At 33.7% G+C, this 23132-nt stretch overlaps 1 protein-coding gene across 2 annotated transcripts in view; it reads right to left on the minus strand.

The window, feature by feature from the left end:
• The window catches only part of LOC134855622 (proton-activated chloride channel-like), an 83075-nt gene that overhangs the window by 3502 nt on the left and 56441 nt on the right, over positions 1 to 23132 (minus strand). For both annotated transcript variants that reach the window (XM_063872165.1, XM_063872164.1), the window contains 2 exons: positions 17196 to 17346; positions 11228 to 11378 (listed from right to left, as the gene is read on the minus strand). In XM_063872165.1, the coding sequence (XP_063728235.1) occupies positions 11228 to 11378; positions 17196 to 17346 (302 nt within the window). The remainder of the gene's footprint in view (positions 1 to 11227; positions 11379 to 17195; positions 17347 to 23132) is intronic.

Here is a 23132-nt window from a genome sequence, read left to right on the forward strand (position 1 = left end):
GACTTGAATTGCGATTTTTGATTCAAGTTCTAGAGAGTTTGCGGATTAGTGAACTATTACAGTTTCACAATCTAGGTTTTGCCTAGTTGAAGAAGAAGGGAGAATTTTGAAAGGTCGGACAATTGCTTTTCTTTTTTGAATGCCATAAGAGTTTTCCACTTTTGGAATTTTAAAGTTGATATTCAATTTTGGTTGATTTATCGGGTTGATTATTTTGGATGGCATTTCCATAGGGTCATTTAAAGACAGAAGGTTTTCGAAATTGAGCAAGTCTTCTTCAAGTGGAGTTTGAAGAAGATCAGCGGGCATATCCTAAAACATAAAATAAATTAGACCGTTACAGCGGGTCGATTATTGTAATCGACTAGTTGGAGTCTAGGATAAATTTTATCCTGATTTTCGTTTAGGTCATAGCTTGATCATAGGTACCTGAGGCCTATGATCAAGCTCAATATTTTGATCGTTCTCATTTTGAGCGAATATTGAAGTCACTATAGAAGTGAAAAGTATATTGTAAGGGGCGGCTAACATAACTTTTCCGAAATGAAGAGTTCGGCCGGTTAGTTTGTGTATGTGTGAAACTTTTATTACAAATACAAGAGCGTCGCGTATAAACTTAACGAAAATGAAAGAGGCGAATATTATTCCGCATCTTTCTAAATAGTACTGTAGTGTACCAAAAATACGCGTGTACTCGTTTTTTCCAAAAATCAGGCGAGATAAGATAGTCCAAGTATATGTTTTGCGTAGATCCGTATTGACTACTCGAGTCCGGATAGAAGTGTTTTCTTGCATTAAGAAAAGATTGGGATACTTTTTGTAAAATACCCTTCATTTCAGAGTTATCGGTAATCATGCTCCAAAATTTTTGCATTTGTGCATAAGCGTATAGAGATGCAAGAGAGTGTTTTACTTGCCGTTTAATTTCTTTCGGCTTAAAAAGATCTGGACCTTTTACTCTAGTAATAGAGGGTGTGAGTTCGATCCAAGAATTGTCGTTATCAACATCTAGTTGATAAAGATTTAAATGCTTATCGGAGCAGTCTTGTTGATCTGCCCATTTAAAAGTTTGTCGAGTGATCGGGTCGACGAAATGAACTTTTTCGCGATACATAATTGGTATCCGATTATAGCATGCATCTATTAATTGTAATGGAGAATAAAATTTTGGGTAGTGGTAGAGCCAGGCAACATTGCCATTGGTCTCTAAAAACATAGACCTATTTCGGGTCAAAATATAGCCGGCCAAACGCGGGCTTTCGATAAAGAGCATTAAAGTATTGATAATCATGGAGCGTTCTAACTCACATTGATTCGTTAAAAGTGCCAATTTGGCAGTTCGAAGCATGTAAAAGCTTCTAGTTTTTTTCCTAGATGAGCTTTGTAGTCTATTTGTCCCGGTGCAAAGGGATAATTTTAATTTTTTGCGTATTTTACATAAGTCAAATTTGGTTCCGAATGAATAATTTCTGTATTAGCACTCGGGTTTAATTCTAAACCGGTATCCATATTAAAACCGTTTTGGTATGCTATGAACAATGATTCGTATTGGGTCGGGTAGACTGTTTTTGGGTTTATTGTGATAAAGATTGTGGTTTATTTAGTATTTTTAGCATAAATTGTTGAGTGTCTCTACCTCGCGTATGGTGGTTCCATATTTTAGTAAATCAGTCTTTTACAATATAATAATTTTCTTCATTTCGAATCAATTTTGCTTCAAATTTATTCAGAACCGAAAAAATTCAGTTTTCGGGCATGTTCCAAGTTTATGCAAAAGGGTCGAGTGTTGTTGTTTCACATCCGTTTTCATATACAGGACAAGGCAATGGAATAGATTGCCAGTTATTAACGGTGCCATCTTTTAGATTGACAGTTCAGGAAAAATTTTGCATGTACGATTTAAAAGTATCCAAATGGATACAAGAACGATCGCTGTATTCGTTGTGGTATTTGCCATCAACTTTGCCTCTATTTGTATTTGTGACAATTTTTTCGTCGAAGCGAAAAAGAATATTTTTTGAGTATCCTAAGTTAACATATCCCCGTTCGGCGACGTGCTTACAAGTATCAGGGGAAATGTGTATATCAGTTGTGATTATATTTTGGCGAGCGTCTATTCCGCTTGAATCGAAAGAATCACAAAACCATCGGATAGATTGGTGTTTTATACGACACATTATCGCATTAAATTTTGTACTTTAATGCCGTTGGTAGAGAGTAACCTCAGCTGTTATAGTTTCGATATTTTCAGGTTGTATTTTGCAGAGAGCTACTTTAAGTGAGAAAATTTTATTCGATGTAATTAGTTGACAATCAAAATGCGCAATTTTTAGATCTTTTGCTTTATTAGCGTATTAGTGTATTAGCGTTTCATCTGGGTTAAAAGCGCAGATCTATTGAGGAAATAATAAAAGAGTATAGATAGCCAACCAAAAATTTGTTAGTTTTAGACGGTGGCGGAGAATAGAAATTAAACTTACTTTCAGCAAATCATCGATTATTTGGTCCGTTGATTGATCAAGGTCCATTATTTCACCTTCTTCGAGATCGCTGATTTTAGACATTACTTTTGAAAATTATAGATTTTTGCAATTGCTGAGAAGTATCAATCAGCAGAGGAAGGTTTCGGATGTTGAGAAGTTTTTGAAATTAATGTTTCTTGGCTTATTTTTGCTGGTTTATATAGATCAGATTCTGATAAAGTTTATTCGTTTAAGACAGGTTTTAGCAAAGCCGGTTGTTCAGTTACAATTAATATAATATACTGTGCCGTATTTGGTTTTTACTGGAACGTGTCTACGGCCGTTGGTAGGGGTTTTTTTGTTTGCAATTTAGGACGATGCTTGAATCGATCTCGACCATCAGTGAATATTTGTAGGAAAAGATCTTTTAGTTTAGCCCAATTAGTAGCATTAGTTACTTCATCAGTAGACCATTCAAGAGCTGTTTTCGTTAATAAAAACGTTCCAAACAATCTTTTTCGTCTGTGATCATAGTTAGGCTGAGTGACAGCGTCTGTGGGTCGTTGCCCTAGTGAGAATGCAATTTTATTCTCAACTGAAGTCCAAAAGGCTTTTGCGTTCAGGTCTGAATCATTTCCTGAAAATGATACAAAAGACAAGTTAGGATAGGTGATTGGGTAATTGGCCATCTTACTTTTTTAGTAAGTTAAAATATCCAATTTGATTTTTAAAGTTTTGATAAATTTGAATTTTGATAATTTCAACTTTGTGAAAATTTGAAAATTTGAAACTTTGATAATTTCATCTTTGGAAGTTTTGATAATTTCAACTTTTTGAAATTTGATAATTTCAATTTTGGAATTTTTGATACTTTCAACTTTTTGAAATTTTGATAATCTCAGTTTTTTGAGATTTTGAAAATTGAGTGAAATTTTGAAACTTGTGTGCCTCACTGGTTGCACCAATTATTCCAAACTAACTTGACCTATTTTATTGCGATCGACCAAATCGCAGCTAGTTAGAACAAGGGGTCTTTCTGAATGTTGCTAAGACTTTCCTATTCTTGTTCAACAAATAAAGTTTCTTTCACTCGTAAATAGATATATTATTTCAAATATAGAGGACACACATCAATTGTATATCAAGAGACATTGGGGTATGGATTGATAGTTATCGAGATAAAGATTTGAGATTTTGGTGATCAGGATGGTTGGGGGTCTCAGTATGAGAGTGGTTGTGAGATGGTTGTTCATGTGATCTGGTATATTTTCGCTTGGCTTATATACCGTAGATTTTAATATTCTCAATATTCCATCTGTTGGTTAAACCAATCAGAAAGAAACAACACATGCTGTAATGTTTGCTTTTGTGATAGTTTATCAACCGAGCACACACATAACTTCAAGGTAGCATATGGTAAAAGTTTAAGAATTAAGTTTCTGATTTCAAGTCAGAACATATGGTAAAATTTTAAGAATTGTGTTTCTGATTTCAATTCAGAACACAAAGGATTTATTGGTTTTTTTGTTACTTATGAAGCTCTCACCGTGAATCAATGACATAGTGATCTGCAGTGATAGTACAAAAAAATAATCATCAATTGAGAAGACATTGAATAAATTATTTCGATCATTGAATCTACCTAAGAATCTTCCCCACTTCCTTTCAAGGAAGGAGGGGCGATTGTAAAAAAGATTAAGTTAATGGAGTTTTTGACCAATCAGAATGCAGCATTTTTAGAAGTCTCAATAGCAAAAGCAAGCTCTAGTGCTCACTTACTGATTTTACTTAGAGTGCTAGAGATTTTTTAAAATAAATACCGTAGGGGGATTGTTTAGTAAATCCCAAAGATGTACTCAAAAGTTCATTACAATTAAAAATAAAAATAACAGTTTAGCCGTATACATAGAAAACTTGAAAATTTAAAGGCTTTTAGTCCCTATGAAGCCATCGGTCACTGCGTGACAGGCTGATCTACAGAAATATAAATGAAAAACCATCAATCGACAGAAACTTAAAATAATTACTTCAAACATATTTGATAAACATGGTAACTGGTTGAACGTATACGCTAAACAAGACAGACATACATAATGGATGATTCTATAAATGAACTATAGGTTCTATAGGATGATTCTATAGGTTTCTTGGCAGTTATGAAGACCTCTCTGACAATTTGAGACAGGCGAATTTATAGATTCATGAAGAAAAAAGCATCAATTAAGAGGAAATTTAATGAATACTTCAAACATAATGAAACAAAAATGTAACCAGTTGGTCGAAATCACCAGAAACTAGCTATAATATCAGGGAATTTGTAGCCTTCTGAAGCCCTCTCGATCACTGACAAGCAATCTGCAGAAACAAGAAGAAACAACCCTCGACGAAATGTTTTTTTTTAGTAAACTCCAAGTTTAATATCTATTTCTGTCAGCGAGTATGAAGGAAGTTAAGTTACCTAAAAGTGCTCACTTGGCGGCGGAAATCAGTTTTAAGCCCATTTCCACTCGTAAAAACTGTGCAAAAACTAACTGGAAAAAGAAATATATATTTTTTGGCCTTTTAGGATACCACAAAATAAACGGTCTGCAAGCGCAGAAAACGAGCATGGCCTAAGAAAAAAAAACTTAGTCATGATTGTGTGGAGTCAATACTACGCCAACTATCCTTAGACAGACTTAACAGACTTAGATAGCTCCTAAAAATGGATCGACAAAATTTCTGAAATTTTTTTTCAACATCCCCCCTCGAGAAAATCCGCCCCTGGACTGATCCTATATTTTTCAAATGTACATTCCACTTTATTTTGTTTTGTGTTTACTCAATGGATCTTTTCAACGACGAATTTATAACAAGCGAAACATTATCATAACTAGTGGAAAACATCCCTTTCTTTGCATCCAACGCCACCACTTTTTCTTGCTTTTGTTTTCCTTCTTTTCTGATATAGTTTAGTTGTTTTAGTTTTGTTTTGTTTTACTTGTTCATATGGTCATCAATTTTCCTGTTTTTATAAGACAATAATAACATTAATGGACCTTTATTCCCGGTTATCTTTTGTCAGTGCTATACTATGCATGGAGACATTCCATTCCAATTATCATAATGAAGTTCTTTGCAGCTGTTTCCCAAGAGTGCCATTGGGTATCTTTCCCAGCCCAGTCTACTTGGTTTATCTGTACAAATATAGAGGGAAAGTACCTGAATGACACTTTCTGTTCACAAACATTTCCACCGTCTGTCATTTTAGAGCTACCAATTGCTGAACAAATTGAACAAGTGTTTTCATGCTTCTCTACCGGGTTGTAAACGAAGTACTTAAAACCACAAACGGGTTAAGGGGGGTGGACGCCCCCTTCCTCAGGGATTCGACCCCATTCCGACCCTCCTTTTGTACTATTTTGAGATATCAATTTTTGGCTGATTGACCCTAAAGTTTTTCTAAAAGCGCCATTGGCGCCAAGTCATAATAAATTTGAGGGGGGAGCGCGAGCCGAAAAAACGCAATTTTTTGGTCGAAATTTTCCAAAAAGTGTCTAAAAACAAATTTTTTGGCCATTTTTCAAAATTTTGCCCGGGACGCAGAAATTTTGGTCAAAACAGGGTCTTTGTAGTGCTTTGGGGAGTTCAAAAAATCAATTTGGTCGATCTAAAAAAAGGTAGAGAAAAATTTCAAAATTTTTTTGAAAGTAGAGAAATTCCTAGATCCGCGCCTGCCTACATAAACTCATGTTAGTTGAAGACAAAACTATGGGAAATGAATGACCAGCGTTTTTTGAGAAGACTAATAGATTTTCAAAAAAAGTCTGTTTTGTTATCGCAAATTGAAATCTGCACTTAAACAAGCGTTTTTCAAGCCAAAAAATAAATTTTGATGCAGCAAAATCAGGTAATCTAGTTGCTCGTAATTTTCATACTAATCAATTGCTCTAATTTTTTTTTGCTTCAATGTTGCTTTGAGCTCAAAACTAACAAGAGTTTTTAGTTGTGATACTTTTTTGGGTTGTTACGACGCTTTATATAATGCCAATTTGGCCAATTTGGGACAAGTAACGCGAGATATTTCGCGATTTTTACTTCGATATTTCGAGCGGAGAATTATTCCCTCTTACAAATTGTTCCAAATTGAAAACAAGTGAGTTATTCGGTCTATTCAGTACTTCGCAATAAGCAAAAACATCAGTTTGTACACTTTAAATAGCGTGTGGGGAGATGTTTTTTCAACAAAAAATCTCAAAAAGAAGTTTCGAACTTTAATTATTTGCAATTCATTTTCTAAAAACGAACAGTCTTTCATAAACCTTAAAATGCAGTCGAAACATTCAAAGTTTTTTCTGATACTAGCAGTCTGGTATGTTTTCAATTGTTTCGACTTTCGAAAAAAAAGGAACATTTATGCGTGGTGTGGTTTTTTTATTCACTCATTTTCCGGATTGAAGTATTAGTTTTTAACAAAAAAACATACTCCATTGAAGATATTGACTCCCTGATGTAAAAGATTAAGATGTAAAAAGACATTCTACCTCCAATCGTTTTTCGTCTTAAAATTTCTGGGAATTTGTAAATAGTCAATTAGGCCTTGCTCTGGATTGATATATGCGTGCCTTGAACATTTTAATGGTGAAAACGTAACGCGAACTACTCGAGACCAAATAAAGGGCAGTCGGAACTTTCAGGGCTTTTTCCTGATATACGAGCAGTCTGCTTTTTTCTACTCTCTCCACATTTGAAAATCAATTCTGAAAAACTATTTTAACGTTGTCATAATGCAGGGAAATTTGGCATGATGAACCAACTAACGATTATGAACAGATTTTTTCCTCATACTCTAGATTGAAGAATTACGCATTCAGCTGTAATAACACGTAAAGCAACTAAGAAAATAGACAATTTGAATTGTGGGGGGGGGAGAGCTGATTTGTCGAGTTACACCTTTAGGCTTAGTAGAAATCATGAAAAATCACTCTGGAAAATTAGTTTACCCCGGAACAGAATTTCTTGCGCCTATTTCAAGAAGTTAATGTTATTTTCTCATGTTACTGCTTCAGAGCTAGTTTTTACTTCATGGTATTATCTACTGTTTCATTTTTTCTCTGTGTTTGTCGATCTGATCTGAGAATTTTTTTATCCAGCTTAACTGTGATTGAAAGCAAACACATAAAGCTTTATAGAAATAAAATTTAGGAACAAGAATCTGCGATTCGATAGTCTATGGGAAAATACGAGTAAGACCGTTCCCTACAATAAAAAGACGCTAGTCACATAAAGATCATTATATTTTAATATTTCCATTCCATTAGAAATGCTGTCTGAGTCGGACTAATACTCCGCCTTCCCTTTAGAAAAACAACTGGAAACAAACGCGTATTTATACAGCCAATTTGGCTTAATCTGTCAATGTTTGGATTCCAGTAACTTAAACAGAGACGATCAGTGTTGAAGCTTTATTCTGTCTAGGTTTTGAATTCTCTGAAATGGTCTAATTCTTTCAGTCAGAATTGTTTTATTCAAAAGTAGCGCACGTGGTAAACTGTTCTGGCTCAGACATCACTCCAAATTATAGCTCTTTTTCCTTTTCATCCACCTGCAATTTTTTACTAGTTAAATTAATATTCGCTTTATCCGGTTGTTATCAAAACTGACATGCGGACCAGTTAAGCCATGAAAAACAAATTTGGTGTTCATACCTAAACTTGTAAAACGAATGATTACAATATAAAAAAGTTGATAATGGGTGGGGGGGTGGGGAGAGAGCTTGGAAAAAGAGCACAAATTATATTTAGACAAGCTAAATATTTCATAAAATTTTTTCTTGCTAAAAAAGCAACTTTTTGTTCCGGGTACATCCGACGAAAATGGCCGAACATTTAGGCTCGGTGGTTTTTTCTTTTTTCAAACTTCGACTTTTGAATTAGCAATTTTTCACGAATTATTAAAAATAATTTTAAAAGAATTGTTGTCCTGAGCTAGTGTTTGAAAAAATTCATTTTCACCTTTATAGTTTTAATATTCCTTTTTTTGAAGAAAGTCACTGCAAAATTGTGTTCGGGATTGTTTTTTTTCTTCAGACAAATGTCGAATTTGTTAGCAGAAATAATGACGGAGTTTCTTAATATCATTAAAAAGGTTTTGTTGTCCTGAGCTTAGATTTGAAAAGATATTTCACCCCTGGTCCTTTTTCATAAAGCTATGGGGTTTAATGATTGCCAATTTGCGCAAATTGGGACAATTAACGCGCAATATAGTTTGTGCTTTTAACGCGTAATCTGAGATTTAATCCGTCTTAGAAACCGTTCCAATTTGGATTGAGGCATGCTATTTGGTCTAATTAGGCTCTAATTAGACTCTGCAAAAGAGGCTCTTTTCCACTTTCCCCCACATTGCAGATTTCAAATTTTTGGTATGAAAAATGAATAACAAATGTGTTCATAACATGAGAAGCAAGATATGAAAATCAAATGTGTTCACAACAATTAATTGGGATCAAGTTAACATCCTCCCCTCAAATCAGTTTATGAGGGAGGATGTTAACTAGGTTCTGAGCTCGAATTTTCAGTCAATCAGAATAGAGAATTTTACACGCAGCGCTTTTCAAATTTGTCTTAAATTCAACGCTGGGGTGCAGGATCCCAATTTCGTCTATTTAAGGGGGGGAGAGGATGTTAACTTGATCCGTTAGTTTTTTCAAAACGCAAAATGACATTACATTATGACAACGTAGAAATAGTTTTTTAAAACGCAAGTTCAAATGTGGACGAAAGTGGAAAAGAACCGCGAATTTTATCACTTTGTACTTATTATAGCTTGCGGCGGGATGATTTAAAAAAACTTATAAAAAGATGTTGACTTCTTATTTTTGATTTAAATTTCATCGGTTATTTTTGTTTATACTTCATAGATAATAAAATGCAGTCGGAAATGCGCTTTGCCTTGATAGGAGCAGTTTTGTTTTCACTTTGTACTTAGCTTCAAATGAGTTGATTTTGTGTTCGAATTTTTTTTTAATTTTCAGACTAGTACTTTATGTTTTTTGAAAAACTAGTTCACCACAGATACCTTAAAGGGCTCTTGTTACGATTAAACGTTTGCCGTGATAGGAGCAGTCTTGCTTATCCAACTAAATGAATAGGTTCCGATGAGGATTCAGACATTTATGAAAATATTTAACGTCATAGCTCAACCAGTAAAATAACGCATCTCCAAAATCATTTAGCCTATAACCTCAATAATTTTTTTTGTTAAATAATTAATAATTAGCAACTTCAAAAAAATTTTTGTTCAAAGATGGCAGTGACATTACAGATCAAGCTTATGTTATGGTTCTGTAAACTGGTATAATAACCCTACCCTTTTCCATTTTTTTGAGAAGTTAATGGTTGTTCACTCTCAAATAGCGTGAAATTGAGCAGTTAAAAAACACGAAAATGATTGACGTTAATACGTTCCTATACAAGAACTAATGACCGCGCGGCCAAGAGACTAGACCTTGATACATGTACACCCGAGGGGCTACAGAACCATTTGACCGTTTCAAATTGTTTTTTTTTTGTTCTAATTCGGTTCAATTTTGGTTAAGGCTGGCTGCCAAAAAGAGCAATTGGTCTCAAAGGCAGTGTATTACCGGTTCTTGTGGCTTGCTTGCGCCAATTTTGAGCGTTGTTGGCGCAGATTATTGGTGCTGATGATCTTATATTCGGATGAAAATAACATTTTTGCCCATGAAGTTTGTATTGCCGAAAATACGAACTTATTGTTGACTTTTCTGTTTTAAATTCATCCTTAAGGAGATTGAGCGCACAATGGTTCTCTTTGAAAAGCTCAAATTATTGGCAAGCTTAAATGTATCCTAATTAAGCAAGGAGTATACATGCAAGGAGTCATGTATGAGTATGCGTCACCAAATCTGCAATTAAGCTCTGAAAACTCGAAGAAGCAATCAAAAGTTTAACAAGTTTGTGCAAGAAATCTAGAATGTTAAGACCATATTCATAAAAAATACAAACTAAAGTTCTTCAGGTTATTAAGTTCTTAAAATTGGTGCCAGTTTCGTACGTGGTGTGATGGAAAAACTATATACACGCGTGAAAATCTAGTCAATTGTGCATGTTTTCTTCAAAAAAAGAGAATAACAAACAATAATTAAAAAGAAAATTTTCTTGACAGGGAAGTGCCAAAAATAGCTTGCAAAAATAGTTTTTGAATGAAAACATTTGTTTTTTTAGCCTAAATGACCAATTTAGATGAAATTAGACTTATTAGTCCAAGTTAGGCCAAAAAAGAAAATCTTCAAACCAATTTTGTAGCGTCGTTTGAATCACAGCTGAAAGAACTAAAATATGACACATCATTCAACCCAGTCCGATGACTATTTGAAGTAACCTGATTATGCGTGGAACACAAAAAAATACAACACACCCGAATACAAAGTTCCTCCCCAGTTTCAATGGTCGGAACAATAAAATTGCTTAATTGCTAAAATTGGCCCTTAAATTATTTAATTGCTTAAATTGCTTAAATTATTTTTTCTTATAAAAGGACGAAAAGAAGGTACAAGTTTATTATTTGTAAAATTGTTAATTCTACAGGTAGTATACTGACGGATCTCTTTAACCATATCCTCTCTTTCGCAAAAGGGGGAGAATCGTTACTAGGTATAAAATCCTTATATGCTTCACTGTTGATTTATTTTCATTATAGACGGGGGGGGGGTGTTCGTTACTGGGTAACCGAGAGGGAGGGGGATAGTGAAAGAGATTCATACTGACCTCAGTTTGTAGCCTGACAGCGGGCGATGTGCTCTCCACCCCCCATATCTCCGTGCGGCTGATTAGGGCGAAGTTCTCGAACCCATAAGGGAAGAACCGCATTCCCGGGTGTTCCCTCAGGTGCCTATACACTGCAAGGTCACGCTCCTGTCTGCAAAGAGACAACAAATTCAATCATTTGTTTCTTTGTTTCATTATTTATTAACGATCGAAAGTTAAAAAAAACTAGAGGCGCGTGAAAACAGGCTGCAAATTTTCATAAAGTTCTCGGAATGGAATTTTGATTTGTTTCAAGTGTTCTGAAATTAACAGTGAATGGAATTTTATTGCTGCGCCGAAGTTTCCCGGATAAAATAGATTATATTGAGAAAATTTTGCCAAAAATGGGGCACTTATAACCGATTATGTGTAACCAATTTAGGAGACAATTTCTATTACAATAGCTTGAAAATGGATTCTATCCGCAACAGTTGTATCGCGTCATAATTCCACCAAAATTTTTGTTGTCTCCCCATCGTTTCTAAATAATCAATTTGTTTCGCCATATAATCCCAACAAAAGTTTTTTTTACCACATAAAAACAATAAAATCAATTTTTGTTCCCATAGAACCCAGGGAAAATCTATTTAAAAACGTCACTCACTGTATGCAAGTTTTTTTCTAATGAATCTAAAATCTAAAGACAAGAGCCACCAAAAAGGATCATTGCGACCCTAATTTAACTAAAAACCATCTGTAAAAACTCAGTTTTTGCTAAAATTTTTACAAAATTATCTGATGATTTTTATTTTAAGATCATGTTACAGCAATAAATGGAGGTATAGGCACTTGAATCTGAAACTAAATGAATTGGAAACTAAGAGCATTGCGACCACGAGTTCACTAAAACGCGTCAGTAAAAGGATCAATTTCTGCGAGAAAATTATAAAAAGTTCCTGATGGTTTTCAGTTCAGAAACAATCAAAGGCAAAAAATCCAGGCATAAACAAGCAGGCCGAAAAATGCGTTTAGTCACTTTTTGAAAAAATCACGTTTTTGTGGCGCGTAGTTCTCGCTTAAATTTAGTAAATACTAAAGTGATTTTCTTTGAGTTTTAGAAAAAAATCAAGACAAACTATTTTGATCAAACTTTCTGCACCGCGAGCGGTTTTTAAAAAAATAAACAGCCCAAAAACGATGTTTTTAAAAGGTTTTCATAAGAAATTTGCTCCCTTCTCAAAATTGGTAATTATTGGCGCCGCAAGCGCCTTAAGAATATGTTAAGGGTCTGTCAGCCAAAAATGGATATGTATAAATAGTATCACAGGGAGACTTTTTGGGTCGGCAGAGGGTCTAGTCCTTGTGGGTGGTGTGAACATCCATCAACCCATGCAAGTTTTTACAAAATAAACAGCCCAAAAACGATGTTTTTAAATCCGCTACTGGGCTGAATGAACTAAAAACTGTCAATCAAAAAATCTTTTTTGCTGGTTAATTGTGGTATAAATTACTGATAAATTTCAGCTAACAAATTGAAGCATTGTTAAGCGGTTAGGTTAAAAACAAAAACAACGTAACTGGAGCATTGCGACCCTGAATTAACTAAAAAGGCTGTGCAAAAATTTCAAAAAGTCCTGATGATTTTCAGTTCCAAAACAACCGAAGGCAAAAAATGAAGAAGGAATGCACCATGAATGCTAATTGCGCTATTATACTAAATTTCAAGAATAAAAAAATGAGGCACCTCAAAGAATCTCGCTATAAATTTGCAACCCACCAGTAGTGAGATTTTGTAAAAGCTATAATTTGATTGTGTGGTCTTACAGCTTAAAATTATGCTTAAAATGAGCCATGTATTTTAGCGAATACGGCGAAAAATAGTTTTATTGAAATTATGTGGAGAAAAACAATAGTTTCAATTGTTTTATTAATCAATAATTATATTATTAACTCTCGTTCTTTTACTTTTAAGACTCAGCTTTTATCGTTTTTTTTATCCAATTTTATTATTTCTTATGCCATGAAAAAACAGTACTTTTTAAAGCTAAATCAGCCAGGCTTTCAACTAGTATTTAACAATTTCTTTAGCAACCCGGGTTGATCAAAAGTCATGCTATCTTGAAATATTTCTCACAAAAATCAAACACCTTCTTAAGAAAATAGGTAGAAAATTTTTACAAACAAAAACGAACGAAACTGTTCGTTAGAAAGTTGTAAGGTAGGAACATTTCTTACAAAAGTTAGTGAGATAATCAAAATCTATGCAAAAGTTTGAAAAACCTGGGAATTTTTTTGACCAGATTTATGAAATATCCAAGATGGTGAAATTTAATTGGGATGGTCAACACCTAAAAACTTCGTTGACTTTTTTCCAGCAGATCAGATTTAATTATGAAGCATTTGGATTCAATTAGAATGTTTTTTTCCACTTTTTGGCCTACTTTCTAAATTATAAAAATAAAAAGGCTTTTACACAATATAGCAACTAAAATGTGTATAAAATGTGTTTACAAAATTGTGTGCGTTAAACATCATATCACAAAAATAAGAAAAAAATTTTAGTGGATTTTCAATGTCTTTATCTATAAAAATAATCGATTATAATTGTTTTTCATTGAATTTTAATGCTTTAATCATAGCAGATAGATTTTTTTAATAGTTGAACTTTTTCGTTCCGGCTTTTGTTACGATATAAACGGAATGATTGCGCACGGGGTGGTACTTTTTTCTTCAGACAAAATTCGAATTTTTACTTAGCTGTTAACGCGTTAGCGGAAGATCTAATGCGTCTTAGAAATCGTTCCAAGTTGGTTGAAGGAAGCCTCTTTATTATAATTTATTTGTAACAAGGAGCGAAATCTTTCACTTTGTACTATATTTTGCGTGTGGGGGGATGATTTTCACGATTAAATCAAACCTCAATTTAGAAAACATTCGTTTTATTTTATTGTTCCGATTTTCGATACGAAAGTAACGGAAGTTTTGTGCTCGGGTGGTTTTTTTTTTCTACAGACAAAATTTGAATTTTTAACTAGCCTTTTTTGACGGAATTTTTTAATATCATTCGAAAGCTATTGTTGTCTTGAGCTTAAATTTGAAAAGATTTTTCACCTGTGATTGTTTTTCGTAAAGTTATGAGGGTTTAAATATTGCCATTTTGGCCAATTTGACCAATTTGGGACAATTAGCGCGCGATATAATTCGCGTTATTAACGCGTAAGCGCAGATTTAATCCGTCCTAGAAATCGTTCCAAATTGGTTGAAAAAAGCTTATTTGCCATAAATGTTTTGTTACAAGGAGCAGAGTCTATTGTTTTGTACTTCATATGGCGTGTCGGGGGATGATTTTTATAGAAAAAATTTTCAAACTTTAGAAAAAAAATTCATTTTATTTTATTTAATTTAATTTTTTTTTATGTTGTTTATGTTATTACTGCTCCATAAACGTTAAAAGACAGTCGAATCTATCAGGGCGTTGCCCTGATACGAGCAGTCTTGTTTCATTTTATTTGTTCATATGAATACTGCTCTATAGACCATAAAAGGCAGTCGGAACATTCAGGGCTTCGCCCTCATACGAGCAGTCTTGTTCACCTTTTATTTTTTTATTTTTTTTTCCATATGACAATAAAACTCAATGTTAATCAGTTTTTATCTATCCATGGAACTTCAATGTGAGTTCCTAATGTCAGATATTGCATTAATATTATTGATTCAACATCAAAAAATACTCCAAATTCTTCTCGAGCCTAAGGTTGAACACATTGTCTCGTTTTCGGTCAAAATTTGAGCCTGCGGGAATGGTTCAGCAAACTTCGCGAATTACAAATATGCAAATTGTTGAACAAGATATTTATGCTAATGAGTGTATGAACAAATGTTTCTGTGAGATGCAAAAGTATCGACAAAGTTTGATTAAAACACGAACAAAAAGTTGAAAATTGCTGAGAGCAATTTTCAGGTCATATTTTGCAGCTTATACAAAAGTAAATTAATTTTTCCTGATCAACTTTGAATTGCGTACTTAGTTTATGGTTCTTTGCAGAAAAAACAAGAGATCGCAAACTTTTGCTCACTTTATGATTAATTTGCAGCTGAAATTTGAATACGATAACTTCATCAACGAATTAGCGGAAAAAGGCAAGAACTTGGACATCGATATAAAGTTTTGTTTTAAATTAAAAATCATTTCACTTTCTTTGGGTTGCCGTCAATTTAAGCCGACCAAACCATAGATAAAGTTGAAAGCAATGAAATGCAAGAAATCATACCAGCCTTTCAAACAGAACTTTCCCGCATTGACAAAATTAAGATTATGACGGATTTACATCAACTGTATTACAGTTTAACTTCATTACAGTTTCGATAGTTTAGAAATTGATCGGATAAAGCCCATTTGTTGACAAAAAAAATCAATTTACAAAAGGCTTCAACGGTTTTTCATAAAATTAATTTTCTTGTCTCTACAAACTGGTTTTTTATTGATTTGAAATTTCGCAAGATATTTAAAAAACGCCCAATACTCAAAAAAATTATATAAATCAATTTTATGTGGTCCTAAGAAGATCAATATGTCGCCTCAAACTCTTTTCAGAATGTTTTAAATAATTCTTTTGTTCCAAAGGTTGCGCAGAGATTTGTATTCAAGAAAAATCTCCGTCAGTGCTTCATAAATCTACAGCTACTAGAGGGGAGTTGTGTACCGCAAACACTAAACTTTCAAAGGGACAATATAAAAATTGTTATCAAAGAGTTCCCGCGGTGATAAAAACTGAAGACATTTCAGCGCAATTTTGTAAATCGATTCAACAAAAAAAACTAGAGCAAAAAACTAGAGTTTTGAAAAAGAGCAAAAAACTTTCCGTGCCAGATAACCGCATGGAATTCTTCTTATAGCTTTTTTTCACTTCATATTTAAGCACTAAAAACCAACTGAAGAGTTTTTTAATAGTTTTTTTAAGTTTACAACATTTATTTGATAGTTAAACAGGTAAAGAAATCGGTATTTAAGCTGTATAAAATGAATATAAAAAACAAGGATTATAATTTATAACTTCAATTTGGATCGATTTATATCAATATTACTCAACTAAATGATGATGATCGGCCGGTCTTCTTTCTGCCATTTAGAAGTAGAGATTGAACATTACTTTGGACTTTCATCGAATGATAGGATCAAGTTAATATTATCCTCTCTAAATTTAGTTTGAATAAAGTGAATCAGCGCTGCGTATAAAATACCTAATTAATTGGTTTCAAACCCCAATCTCGAACCAAAATAACAGTTTTCATCTTCCCTAAACGAAACATACTGAAATTCGGTGGAGAACATCGAAACATAAATCGAGCATTTTAACCCGGGAAGTTTATGTTGAAAATAGTATAAATTTCTACAGTTACATATTATTTTGAAATCAAAAGTGTCAACATTAGGTTTTACGTAGCCACTTTTGCGCTATTAACGCGTTAGCGGAAGATCTAATGCGTCGTAGAAATTGTTCGAAGTTGGTTGAAGGACGCCTCTTTATTATAATTTATTTGTAACAAGGAGCAAAATCTATCACTTTGTACTATATTTGGCGTGTGGGGGGATGATTTTAACAAACAAATCAAATCTCAATTAAAAAAGTTTGTTTAAATTTATTTGTTCATATGATTACTGCTCCATAGACCTTAAAAAGCAGTAGGAATATTCAGGGCTTTGCCCTGATACGAGCAGTCTTGTTCACTTTTTATTTTTTTCATTTTTTCCACAATGACAATAAAACTCAATGTTAATCAGTTTTTATCTATCCATGGAACTTCAATGTGGGTACCTAATGTCAGATATTGCATTAACATTATCGATTCAACATCAAAAAATACTCGAAATTCTTCTCACGGTTGTAATACAAAAAAAAACTTTAGAGGAGAGAGGGAGAGAGAGAGAGAGAGAGAGAGAGAGCGTTGACAGGGCCAGCATGATTTTACCTGACCAAAACAAACTTACTCTGGCAGAGACATGAATTCTTTCCAGGAGGGTAGGAAGAGGTACTCCACGATTGGTTTGCTCTCGAAGGTCAAGTTTGTAGTCCCGTTCAGATTCTGCTCCAGGTCGCAGTCTACTTTCAACACTTCCAACTTGTGCCAGTTGGATGGCCCTAAATAGAAACATTGTAACAGAGGCGCCTGAAAAGGGACTGCATAGTTACATGGCGTTCTCGCAATGAGATTTCGCTTGGTTGTAAATGCAGCAACTTTTACAATGAATGAAATCTAATTTGCAAACAATTTATTATTATTATTATTAACAGCGAAAGTTTGGGAATATTTTCTGACTTCCAGTTAAAAAAATTTAATTTAGTTTTTGTTTGAAAAATATGACATAAAAATACATATATTTTTTGAAATTTCTTTTTCACTTCTATAACTTCATGTATACAATGCGTTTCTCGTGACTAGATACAACTTACTTGATGGATGGGCCTAAAGAGAAACATTGTATCAGGGAAGTTTGTGAATGATTTCTGACTTCCAGTTAATTAATTTTAATTTAGTTTTTGTTCGAAAAATATGACATTACTGTATAATTTTTTTTGAAATTTCCACTTCTGTAAATTCTTGTATACAATGCGTTTCTCGTGACTAGATACAAATAGTCTTGTTTAATTTTATTTGGAAGGATTTTTCATCGCTTGGTGTTTAATTATCAAAAGTCGGCCAAATTGATAGTTTTCAAAGCGCCATCTTTCACTAATAATGATTGAATGAGAAACATCTTTTTAAAATTGAACTCATGAGATCGACACTTTTTTCTGATAACAAAAAAAAACATGTATTATGTTACTTTCTACCTATGAAAGAGAACAAACAGAGACCGATGCTCAAAAAATTTTTGAGCATTTATCTCTTTTCGATACAAGATCAATGATACAAGTTCATATTAAGTAAGCTTGATAGCTAAAAAATGCAAAAGATATCAGAATTCGTCGGCAAAAAATTTCCAAATTATTGCAAAAATTAGTGCTCAATTGTTGGTTAGTTTTAAATTTGTAGGGTTTTTTTTTCTTGTCAACCATACATTTGATTTATAAGTTTGCGCGGCAATGTCTTGTGGCAGTAACTAGCTGGTGGTTGTTGAGGTTCGTAAAGTTTTGACAGCCAATTGTATGCCCTTTTTTTTATTTGAAGTCAGTGGCGGGTATAGGGTTTTGTCGAAGGGAGGAGGAAGAATTTCCATTAATTTTTCAAAAATTTTGTTGATCTTATTTAGGACTACTAAAATTTTTTTCCGAGCACTCACAGAACACTACAAAAACTCTTTTTTGAAAGAAAAAAACAGATCAAAAAGGCACAGGTCAAAAGGGGGCACTCCTTGCTTTGTGAGTAGGGTCGAGTTCCTGAGGGAGGGGAAGAGGAAGCGTCGCCAGCCTTAAACTCTAGTAAAAAAACTACACCAATTTAACAGGCATTTTATGTTCCAATTTTCGAAGAGAGCGTGGAATGTTTATGCCTGTGGTGGTTTTTTTATTCAGTCAATTTTTGTCTTCTTATATGAGATTTTTTGGTAGAACCATACAAATTATACAGTCCGTAAAATTATGGTGGTTTAAAAACAGCTAATTTGGCCAACTTGGAACGAACAACGAGCATTATGTTGAATTTTTATAGCACTCGAGTAGTAGATAATGCAGGTGATCAGTTGGGAGCCCGGTAGAAAATATACCATTTGTCTTACCATTTTCCTATAATGGTACTAACATTGAAAACTTACCATTTCTATCTTCTATCTTCATATATTGCAGACTCTATAACCAATTTTAAGACTTAGCTTGGTACACCAGGAAATCTATAACATACGTTAAAACATAGGGTCTACCGCGCACACCTCCCTTTCCCCCGCCATCCTGATCACCTCCAAAATCTACTACTCATGTGTAAGCGTTGGATTATTGCGTTCATAAAATAAAATGAATTGAGGCTAGTCGTTTGGTCGTATTATTAGAAATCAAGACGCTAAAATGAATCCCTCTGTAGCTTACAGCAGTTTGTTTGGGGGATAAACTAACAAATTAAAAAGAAGACCTTTTTTATGTTTTTTTTCTCATTTTTTCGTCAATTTTTCATTGAAAAAAACTTGAAAAAAGGCCTTAAAGTGCAGTTGGAACTTTTAGGACTTCACTCTAAAATACGAGCAGTCTTGTTCTCATCTGGTAGGGAATAATTTAGAACGATAAAGTTGCTCTCATGCAAACTGGCATACTCAACGGATATATTTTAAAAGCCAATTTTCAAAATTTTTCAAATGCTATTAGAAATTTGAAAATTCGCTCTGTTGGTTTATCTCAAATTGGCAAAGTTCAAACCCTTTGAGTTTTACAGAAAGTTGTCACTGCAGAAAAATCTTTTTAGTTTTGAGCTCAGAGCATCTTTATTTTTCCAATTATTTTGAAACTCTATATCGCGCACAAATATTCAGTAGTTTTCTTCCGAATTCCTACAGATAAGCAAGTAATTTAGTACTATACTGTTTTGTTTCGATATCTACCCCTAAATCATTTTTATTCCTGTTTGGAAAGTTAAATGCTGGCCGGAAAGTCTTTTTTTTTCGTTTTTTGCGGTAGTTTCATGCTTTTATTTACAAAAAAACGCACTAAAATCCCTGGATCTACTAAACAATTGTTCTTCTTTCAAGAAGGGGGTAATTGTTAAGTAGATTCATTTGTTGTTCCGACTTTTGATACAAAAGTAACGGAATATTTGTGCTCGGGTGGTTTTTTTTCTTCAGACAAATTTCGACTTTTTAAGTAGCCATTTTTGAAGGAATTTCTTTTATATCATTCAAAAGGTATTATTGTCCTGAGCTTAAATTTGAAAATGTATTTCACCTCTGATCATTTTTTGGAAAGTTATGGGCGGGGGTTTCAAGATTGCCATTATGGCCAATTTGGGATAACTAACGCGCGATTTATTTCGCGCTATTAACGCATAAGCGGAGATTTAGTTCGTCTTAGAAATTGCTCCAAATTGGTTGAAGTAACCTTATTTGTCATAACTGATTTGTTACTAGGAGCAGAATGTCGCTTTGTTCTTTATATTGCGTGTGGGTGGATGCTTTTCACATAAAATCTAAAATTATGTTACAAAAAAATTCATTTTTTTTCATTACATTTTTTTTTTTATTATATTAGTGCTCCATAGACCTTAAAAGACTGTCGGATCATTCAAGGCTTTGCCCTGATACGAGCAGTCTTGTTCGAAGATTCTATCCTATTCAGAAAGCAGCAGATTTTGGATTATAAATAGAACGTTCTGGTGCTAATTTACTGCTTTCACTTTTAGGAGTGGAAATTCTTCAGTAGATATCAAAGGGGGATTGTTCAGTAGATCCCAATCTCTGATTGAATATTTTCCCACGATGTTAAGTGTCTTCAAAAACGCATGAAAATGGGTCAATTTTACAGTGATTTGCGTTACTTCAAATATATGGGTTTGCAGCACTCCTTGGAATATTTCAGAGCAAAACCCGAATAGAAAGTGGTCCATAAAATAAATTTTATGTTTGATAATCAAGAAGCTTCTTTTAGGCTCGGTCGTTCTAGCTGGGAAGATTCAACGAGACAGGAACGTGTTGAAAGTACCTTCAAGCTATACATTTCCATTGTCTATAATGGTATAAAAGCTCCCATGAGCAAACATATTGTCATAAAACAGGCCAAATTAATTCAGCCAACACTGATGAATGGTTCGATTTCTTTGTTCGGCTTGTACAATTTTGTTCAGTTCGCATGCAAGTGAACAAAAATTGGCATTAAAAAGTGTGTGTATCTCCGGTTTCAGTTCCTTAAGTTTAAAAAAAAAACTCAGTTTGAAAAGTTCATGAATGGTATTAAATCTCAAATTGTTTTGAAAATATTGCATTAGATGGTTTTTTTAATTAGGATCAAAACTAAATTTCAATAAAAAAAAATAGCAGATAAAAATATAAAGTATAGAGAAATAGAAACATTTTCTTTCATGACATTCAATTTAATCAGTGGCGCGACCAATAGGTCCACCAATTTTTTTTTAGGTCGACCAATTTGGTTTTCCTTTTTCCAAGCTCTCCTAAAATAGTATAAGGGTCGCATTTTTTGAAAAATTTTTTGCGCCTTTAGGGCACTTTTTTGGAAAATTTTGACCAACAACTACCCCCCTGATTTTAATATATCTATAAAAGCACGGTACTGATTTTAATATATCTATAATCATCAATGTAATAATAAAATGTTTTCAAACCAGTTACATGCACCAACTATTTCAAACCAGTTACATGCACCAACTATTTCAAACCAATTGTAAATTATGATTTATGTAATTTGAGAGGACATCCTAAAGTATTCAAACGAGTTCCGAAATAAAAAGATAACTTCGAGAAGCTAATTTCACAAACAAATACATCAGTGGAACGGTAACAAATCTCCTAGCCTTTAAAAAAATTGTTTTTATCGTTTTTCAAACAATTGCTTTTTCTGTTGTCTATTTTTACTCATGTATTGACGTCAGATAGTAGTTGAACTTGTAATTAATCAACTCATATTTTTGACTGCGTTTTCTTTGATAAAGAGTAAACTTTTTTTATTTTCAAAAGGAAAAAATGGGAAAAAAAACATTTACGCTAATTTTAATGATGATTGTTTTGATGATTACCATTTGGAATCTTGTTAGCACAACACTTTTTCTTCTGAAAAAGGGGAGAAAACCGATATGATGACACTTGAAGTATAGTTCATTATAGTTCATTGGAAATTCGCTATTATTGATACCATTGGGGGGAGGGGGTAGGGAATAATTGACAAGGTCCAGTTTTTATTCAATCATCCTTAATCGAGCTGATATATTTCAGGAGCTGAATCTTTAATCGAATTGGGGTATTTGGAAGATTATTTAAGTCTGGTGGGTGATCAAAAATAAAGAAATTGAAGGTCTTTTCAAAGATAAAGGAGCCACCCAAAAGTAGCAATCGGGCAGAAGACTTCATTTTTCCAGACAACTGGCGCTCACTTTAATCTAATTTTATTAAGTAAATGCTTTAATTTATACATGACGCGCAATTGGAAATTCCCAAAAGATGAAAGATAAATATGACGGGAACTTTTCCGATATGAATACACTTCAAGTTGTAAGCCCCCCCCCCCCCTCACTTTATACGTATAGTGTAAACGATAACTAACTTCATCGCGAATTCCGAGATTCTTTATACATAGCATGAAATACAAGATATCAACTTTGGTTTCGATTTGAACGCATTAATTTAGTTTTAAAAGCCTCACAAGTGAAATAAAAGTGTCCTGACCAAAATTTTACTAAATAATGCATGTTTAAAGCAGGTGAAAATTGAGCTTTTTTGAGGTTTAGTATAGACCTTACCAAATGAGAAAAATGCCATTAGACGCCATTTTATGAGAGAAAAGCCTGGACAAGGCTTTTAAATGTCAAGAAGTTTAAGCGAGCGCCAAGATGAATGGCGACTTTTTTGGTAGAACAACATCAAAGTTGAATAGAGACACAGCTGAATCCAAAGTTCCTTCCCACTCCAATGAAAAAAAAACAACTTGGATTGGATTTACAACAAAAGTGATGAATAAAGGATTTTTAAAACTGGCAAAAAAAGAATATATTTTGAACAGGGGCGGATCTAGGATTTTCTCGAGGGGGGGGGGGGGGGGCGGATTTTCAAAAAAAGTTCGAAAATTTTGACGACCTTTTTTTAGGTCGACCAAATTGGTTTTTCGAGCTCTCCCAAAGCACTGTTTTGCCCCTCTTTTGGCTAAACTTTCTGCACCGCAGGCATATTTTTGAAAAAACAGTCAAAAAAGCCGTTTGCGTTTTTTTGGCGCGCGCTCCCCCTCAAAGTTAGTATATATTGGCGCCCAAGGCGCCTTTAGAAAAATTTTAGGGTCGGTCG

This window comes from Symsagittifera roscoffensis, chromosome 10, assembly GCF_963678635.1.
Source record: "Symsagittifera roscoffensis chromosome 10, txSymRosc1.1, whole genome shotgun sequence".
Taxonomy (NCBI): domain Eukaryota; kingdom Metazoa; phylum Xenacoelomorpha; order Acoela; family Convolutidae; genus Symsagittifera; species Symsagittifera roscoffensis.